General features: G+C 44.8%; 2 protein-coding genes across 2 annotated transcripts; both read left to right on the forward strand.

Moving 5' to 3' along the window:
• The first annotated feature begins 1,177 nt into the window (after positions 1–1,177).
• LOC147464205 (uncharacterized) lies at positions 1,178–2,471 on the forward strand. Its single transcript, XM_086525027.1, has 6 exons — positions 1,178–1,270; positions 1,368–1,508; positions 1,605–1,718; positions 1,841–2,014; positions 2,140–2,255; positions 2,357–2,471. Exons 1-6 carry the CDS (start codon positions 1,181–1,183, stop codon positions 2,469–2,471), a joined length of 750 nt encoding a protein of 249 aa, XP_086381153.1. The 5' UTR covers positions 1,178–1,180.
• A 1,637-nt stretch (positions 2,472–4,108) lies between these two features.
• Positions 4,109–6,178, forward strand: LOC147464206 (uncharacterized). Its single transcript, XM_086508456.1, has 9 exons — positions 4,109–4,505; positions 4,596–4,651; positions 4,745–4,860; positions 4,954–5,082; positions 5,160–5,330; positions 5,412–5,549; positions 5,628–5,721; positions 5,809–5,913; positions 5,994–6,178. The coding sequence occupies exons 1-9, from the start codon at positions 4,109–4,111 to the stop codon at positions 6,090–6,092; spliced, it is 1,305 nt and encodes a 434-aa protein (XP_086364582.1). The 3' UTR covers positions 6,093–6,178.
• Positions 6,179–7,012: the final 834 nt, after the last annotated feature.

The following is a 7,012-nucleotide window of genomic DNA, read 5'->3' on the forward strand; positions in this document are numbered from 1 at the left end:
AGATCCCATGACCGGGTCTTCATTGACCTGAGAAAAATGTGCCAAGAATGGAAATGATTAAAATGGTAGAATATGAGGGACACGTGGTGCTGGTGAAAGGAGGGCACATGTAGATTGGCAAGGACGGAGTGAGGGATCGAGAGCCCAGGATACAGAAAGGACAAGCTGGATAGTTTGGCTTGCAAACGGGTTTCACATAACGGACGTGGCGAGGATGAAGTGCATTCCAGGTGGACAATGTAAGGGCTCAATGTGTGTGCGTGGCAGCGTAGCGCTGAATTGCCGAGGAGCTTTAGACTGTCGCTTTCGTAGCACTGCACAGTGAGTAGAGCGTAGCTAGTCTGATCAGCTGAGGGACTCGGGAGTTCACTCCAGTGCAAGTGCGTGCGGAGTCTGTGTGTTTGTGACTGTGGGGGGAGGAGACTGTGACTGAAGTGAGGCTTGAGCTGCTCGTCATAATTTGATGGAAGCTGTGTCCATAGACACCTTAGCAGGTCCGGCTCGTTCTGGTGCATGTGCGCAGATAGAAGCTTTAGCTACAGGATCATCGAGTATCGCCACTGGCTCATACAGCAAACCTGTAACGCGCCCAAAACAGAACGAGAGTCAGCCACTGTCCTTCAGTAGAGCGGTCTGCTGCATGATATTCAAGCCGAGTACGCCTAAGCGTGTGCAAGTATTGTTGGCAGTTCATGCAGATAGGTCGCTGATCACTAACAATAGTCATTCTGGTTTACACGTTCCCACAAGCACTGACGTTTTGAGCGGCAGTGGCTACAGGACGGATCAGCAGGCGCTGGACTTGGCGCTGCAACAGCGGACAGCATACATGGCAGCTGCAGCAGCGTGGGTACAGGCCCAGGGAATGAACGATCTAACTAGTACTGATAATGTGCAGCTGGTACCTTTGAGCAATGGAGGAGGTAGGCAGTTGGTGGACGGGGCAGTTAATGTAGTTGGTGGAGCAGCAGACAGTAACGTGCCTCTCATGGCGTTCGAGCTGCTGAGCACCACCGCCGCCAGCCCTCATGGGGCAAGTACGCCCTCGGAAGAAGTGCACGTGGTGGCAGCCTCCGTTAATGCCAGCGTGCAGATCGCTCTTCAGGATCAGCAGCGGCAACTCCCGGACACCACCACAGTTGTGCCGGCCGCCCTTACTGATCATGAGGGGCGCCAACAGATGGACCGTGCGATCAACGTACTCATGGTTGGCGCTGCTGCCTTTTACGCCACCACCAAGATTCTCACCGTGGATCACGACTATTGGCACGTATGTGCAGATGGGCAATGTAGTGAAATCTTTGTCAGGCTTAAATACGTACGTACGTGCTGCGCTTAAGTTAGCTAATCCATCTTAATCTGTGCAGGGATGGACTGTGTATGAGATACTGAGATATGCTCCTTTGCACAATTGGCGTGCGTATGAGGAAGGTCTTAAGAGCAATCCCTTGCTGGCCAAGATGATGATAAGCGGGATCGTCTACGCTATTGGAGACTGGATTGCGCAGGTATATTAACTATAATCTATGATCAGAGCATGATGCTTATACTGTGTACGTCTGAGCCTGACTTTTATTAATAATATTTTCGACGGGTTCAAACAGTGTTGCGAGGGAAAACCGATGCTCGACTTCAAGAGGGAGCGCATGTTTCGATCAGGCTTAGTGGGCTTCTGCTTGCACGGCTCTCTTTCGCACTATTACTACCACTTGTGTGAGGTGAGTCGCGACTAACAGCATTGACATGAATTAAGTCGATTGTTGATGATGACAAGGGACGTTGTGGATTGATTTTCATTTTAATGTTGCATGAATGTTGAATGCTGCGTACTATACTGTAGGCGCTCTTCCCCTTCAAGGAATGGTGGGTGGTACCACTGAAAGTGGCGTTCGACCAGACCATCTGGTCGGGCTTCTGGAATAGTGTATACTTCGTGGTGCTGGGCCTCTTGCGCCTGGAGTCGCCTCTTACCATTGCCGCCGAGCTCAAATCTACCTTTTGCCCTCTCCTCACGGTACGTACTCTATCCTGCTTATTACCAGCATTTCTCCTGCGAAAAAACGTCCAATATATACACGACAAGCATGCAATGATCAGCTGGCAATATATGGGATCGTGGAATTTTCTTACTGTACGCAGGCTGGGTGGAAGTTGTGGCCGTTTGCCCATCTCATCACCTATGGATTTGTGCCTGTGGAGCAGCGCTTGCTGTGGGTGGACATGGTGGAGCTTGTCTGGGTCACCATCTTGTCCATGTACGACTAATTACCACCAGAAGATTAAGAGACTTCACTATCGTTTGAGTAAAATGGTAGCGGTATGGTCATTAATTAGTTGAAAATATTCGTACGTGCAGGTATTCGAACGAGAAAGAAGAAGCCCGTCGGCTGGTCAATGATGCACAATCCTCTTCTAATCACGAGACGACGCTTGGCGACCAGGGAATAGATGATCATCATCACTTTTTGTAATAAGAATAAGATTGTAACGAGCAAGGCTTTGCCAGATCATCAGTACTGTGAGCGGTTCTATATTCTCAAATTAATCTAACATCTCCTCCATGCTTCGGTGGACTTGGTTTAAGGACGGAAGCCGAAAAGGCCTTAAAAATAAATTCCTGTTCTGTTCTTAAGAATTACGTACAACTTTTGAAATTACCCAACCCCCCTAGGTGGAGGTAGCCCCTCGTCTATATGTAACATGGGGTCGAACTCAAGGGATCAAGGGTGGGAGTTAAATCGACCGTTCAATTTGATTCAGGAGACCTTTCGAATTTTGGGGGCGCAGAGGAAAGCGACATGCAAAAAGTAATCCGCCTAGCTATACGCGCCCAAATCCTCCTGCGCCAAAAAGCCCTGCCGACGAAATTTGATTCAGGAGACCTGCGGGGAACCTGCGCGACACACAGTCGGGTTGCCCAAACCAGCGGGCACTGCCTTGCTTGACACTGCGTGACACTGCCCTACTCGACTCTGCGCGACACTGCATTACAGAGCCTGCAGTACACACAGTCGGGCAAGATGCCTGCGCAACACTGCCTGCTCGAACTGCAGAGCCAGTTTTACACACAGTCGGGCATGCATAGTGAGCGCTGAGGGTGGCCCAAAAAAATCCGTGAGGTGCTGCTATGAAATCTGCACGAAGGGCTGTCGTATGCTGTGTAACCTGCTTGACTGCATACGACGAACCTGCACGGATTGAGTGACATGGGGAATGCTGTCCTCATTCGGAGATATGCTGTCCATGTGAGGCAAGGTGTTGTCGTATGCCGAGATTCCTGCTTGACTGCTTCTGCCGAACCTGCACGAAAGTTGGTCATTGTGAGTGCTCTCATTTCATGCATTGTTCGTTGAGTACTTTAAGCTATTGTTAATACAGTGAATTAAAACCAGAAATACCTCTAAGCAGCAAATGAAATGAGGGTCAACAGTGTTAGAATGTGGTTGAGGGTTGAATCATGCTTCTACAGAAATTAGAGGTGTATATGTAAAAGACTGTCTCGCATGGCTTGCATATCACCCAATTTTGGAATCATTCACACGGTCATTGAAGAAAGATAGATATTAAGATGTCAATGTTGAGATTTGATCCTTGTTTTGCATTTATCGCATATGTTTGCCAATGATGTGCATGTTGTGAGGAATTTTTGAAGGAATAGAGGCCCTGTGTCTGGTATTCTTAAAGCATATGTTGGCCTTAGCACAACAATCTTTATGGGTCTATGCTCGTCCCTCTTCACCGGTCACGTCTATATGCTTCTTTCTTGCTGAGCATCTGAAATCTGTCATAGGTGTGCAGAGATTACTTCAAAGCCCAGGGTCAATTCTGAGTAATTTCATAGGTGTGTAGAGATTACTTTCACCGGGATTACAAATATTTGCGGCTTCAACTCAAGGGGAGTATAGGGTGTAGTACTTCTACAATAAGCTGATGGCGAATCATGAGGTATGTCTACGAGCTTACTTTTCTCAGAATGCCACACAATGTCGACATAAATTGCGCGTATCTTTGGAGATTTTTGGTGCTTTTGAAGCATGTAATCGGCCAGGGAAAAATTGAATGTTGTTTTCCGTCTCATTGTCAGGAATTGACTCCATTCATTGAGGTTATGGGAACAAATGGGAAGGTTATTCGTGAGTGTCATGCATCGCAAACATGTATTGACCAAAAGGTTTCTTACGAAAGGCGATGCCTTCTTATTAGGCATTTAAAGAATGTGCACAAAATCACAAATATTCACGTTCTAGAGCACAAAACAGGACGTCCTAAAACCAGTGAACGGCCACCACGACCAGTGTCTCCTAGATCTAAACGCCAATGCGTTACAAGGTTTGGAGATATTGCATATAAAGTTAGGGCGGCACGAAGAAAATTTCACAAAGATTTACAAGTGCGGGCAACAAAAGAGTGGGAAAGAGTCTTTGACAAAGAGGGAAAATCGCAAATAGAGTGGGAAGAGTCATGGATTGAAGCGCAAAAGTCTGCATGGGAAGCAAACATACCAAGTAGGATAACAAAGCTAGAGGCAAAAATTAAGCGCGGATACAAACCCCGTGCTTATGGAGTTCCACATGACGCTGACATTCCTTGAGAAGAAAACGAGAGCGACGACAAAGAGGGTATTAAAGTTTCAGATGATGAGTCTGCCATCGTAAGTTTACTTTCCTTGACTACACACTCACATTCTCTTTATAGTGACAAGTTTTTACATTTATTTCAAGCTATAATTTGAATGTTATTGTAGCCGGTTTCATCATCGACCGCTAGCTTTGTGCATGTCGAGACCATTTCTTTCTTGGTGAGCCATGATCGCCTTGTGTGTGAGATTGATCACTGCAATATGGATCAGTTCTTGGATAGGTGTGTTACTAACGTAGATTTACTCTTTTGCATGTAAATCTTGCAAGTGTAATTAGAAAAACAAACAGTGTAAGTGTGTGCATTTTTTCATAGGTGCCGTAAGGGAGTCACTTTTGTTTTGCGGTCTTCTCGATCTGGGCTTGAGTCGGGGTTAGATGCCCATGCCATTGATGATGTTCTAGATCTTGAAGCTTCTACAAAAACGATCAACCTTTTTGCATTGTAAGGAAATAAACTTTATGCCTAAGTAACATTATAGATTTTTTGCTTTGTTCACTTGTGTATCTCATCCTTCATAGGTGGATGGAAAGCATATTGCCGCCCGAAGTTCTCTCAGGTGTGTGGTGGGTAGACAGCTTGTGGTTCCCATTTGTCTCTGAGCCTGCTATAGGAGATCATACGTTTAGCAATTTCTTTGGGACACCTGATTTAGGAGCTCACGTATTTACCTTCTTCCCCGTTTTGGATGGGTATGGATGTTTTACTTTTATGTATTTTCGTAGTATCAAAACTGTCAAAGCTTCAAGTCTGAATGTGTGTTCTTTACATAGATCACATTGGGTTCTTGTGGCATTTTACAATGCCCATCTCATACGCATACCCACTCTTTCTCGACGACGTTCAGCTATACTTCTCTTTGACTCTCTTTCGATTGTCTGCATGGAGAGACTCTTACCACACGTGTCTAGGTATGCATTGTTTTTGCTTTAAACATAATGTTCACATTGTTTGCATAATTTTAATTAATCAATTGCTTGTGTTTGAAGGGTACTAAAGCATTTTAGTAAGCATTGTTCAAACCTTCAAGTTAGAGAAGAACTTGAAGATCTGCGGGAAGCTTGCGAACTCCTCACTGCACAGGTTTATGGCACAATTTAGGGTTGTGTGCTATTGCATTGCGTAGTGAATTTTCTGCTATTGACTTATACACATGTTTGTTGGCTATAGTGTCCTCAGCAGCCAAATTCTACCGACTGTGGTTATTATGTGATGACAGCAATGAGGTTATTGATAAAGACCACTCTTAAAGATCAAAAGCCTCAAGGAAATTTGGTAATCGCTTGTCTTAAGCACTCATTATAGTGTGAACTCTCACTACTTTTTTGCTTTCTAATGCTTTGTGTTCTTTTCAGTTAAAAAAGAATTGGTTTGCGCATGAAGAGGTCGAGTTCACGAGACAGAAACTCAATGCTTGGTTGAACAAGGCTTTGGGTGAGGTCACACTTGGATAGGCCATGGTTTAGGTCGATGTTGTGTTCACCTTTTATTGTATTAATGGCAAACTTTGGAAGTCGTCATGGCCTACTTTGTATCGATGATTTTGTTAACAGATATTGTCTATATTTACATTTTGGTCCACTTTGTGTGTTGTAATTTGCGGCACGCTACAATGCTGAGAATCTTACTTACATTGGATATTGTCATGTCTGGACTTGATTAATCTACTCAGGCTTATGGGTATTCTCCTGATATTTTTATGCAAAGCTGTACACGAGCAGGTACACCAGAATGGGGGGTGAATGAGGAGCACATGCACAGCACATGTAATCTGGATACACACAAAGAGGTGCCCACACACACACAAGAAATCTTTTATAGTACTTGGCTGGATTATGAGTAGTGAGGCTTTGCATGTCGAAGCCTACCGATCTGTCCTTGATGTACAAATTACGTTCAAAATAATTTTATCTGGTTTTGGTTTGTAAATTTCTGCCTTTTGGTCCTCCACAGATGGAGTATGCAATTCCATTGTTTCATTTGTTTCTCAAGTGTTTAAATGAAGGTGATTGAGTTGCTGGCTTTTTATTCCTATTTTAGGCTGGAATGACAATGTGCCCTGCTTTGGTATTTTGGAAGAAAGTGTATCAGTGTCAGCATCTTTACATGCTGGCGATGAAGTTGTTGTAGCTCATCTGCCACTCAAGGATACAGAGAGACCAGAATTTGAGGGTGAAGCATGCGTACTTGAAACCAATGTTGAATCAGGGCAATGCGGACATCACTCAACATTCAGATGCTAATATGGTCGTGGGTTTGGATAAAGTGTCCTGCTGAATGGTTTGAGGGTTCTATTTACTCGGACGAATGGAAATTTATAATGCTGAGGCTGGTCTTTATGAGGAATACATGGTCTTTATGAAGAATACATGCT

The sequence above is a fragment of the Adiantum capillus-veneris genome, chromosome 1 (assembly GCF_014529385.1).
Source record: "Adiantum capillus-veneris isolate H3 chromosome 1, ASM1452938v2, whole genome shotgun sequence".
Lineage (NCBI taxonomy): Eukaryota > Viridiplantae > Streptophyta > Polypodiopsida > Polypodiales > Pteridaceae > Adiantum > Adiantum capillus-veneris.

Bases quoted from the DNA above. Each gene is read 5' to 3' on its own strand.
- LOC147464205 (XM_086525027.1), top strand. From the start codon at position 1,181: ATGGACCGTGCGATCAACGTACTCATGGTTGGCGCTGCTGCCTTTTAC. The intron at 1,271-1,367 runs GTATGTGCAGAT...TAATCTGTGCAG, and splicing joins TGGATCACGACTATTGGCAC to GGATGGACTGTGTATGAGAT. The intron at 2,015-2,139 runs GTACGTACTCTA...TACTGTACGCAG, and splicing joins CCTTTTGCCCTCTCCTCACG to GCTGGGTGGAAGTTGTGGCC.
- LOC147464206 (XM_086508456.1), top strand. From the start codon at position 4,109: ATGGGAACAAATGGGAAGGTTATTCGTGAGTGTCATGCATCGCAAACA. The intron at 5,331-5,411 runs GTATGGATGTTT...TTCTTTACATAG, and splicing joins TTCTTCCCCGTTTTGGATGG to ATCACATTGGGTTCTTGTGG. The intron at 5,722-5,808 runs GTTTATGGCACA...TGTTGGCTATAG, and splicing joins GCGAACTCCTCACTGCACAG to TGTCCTCAGCAGCCAAATTC.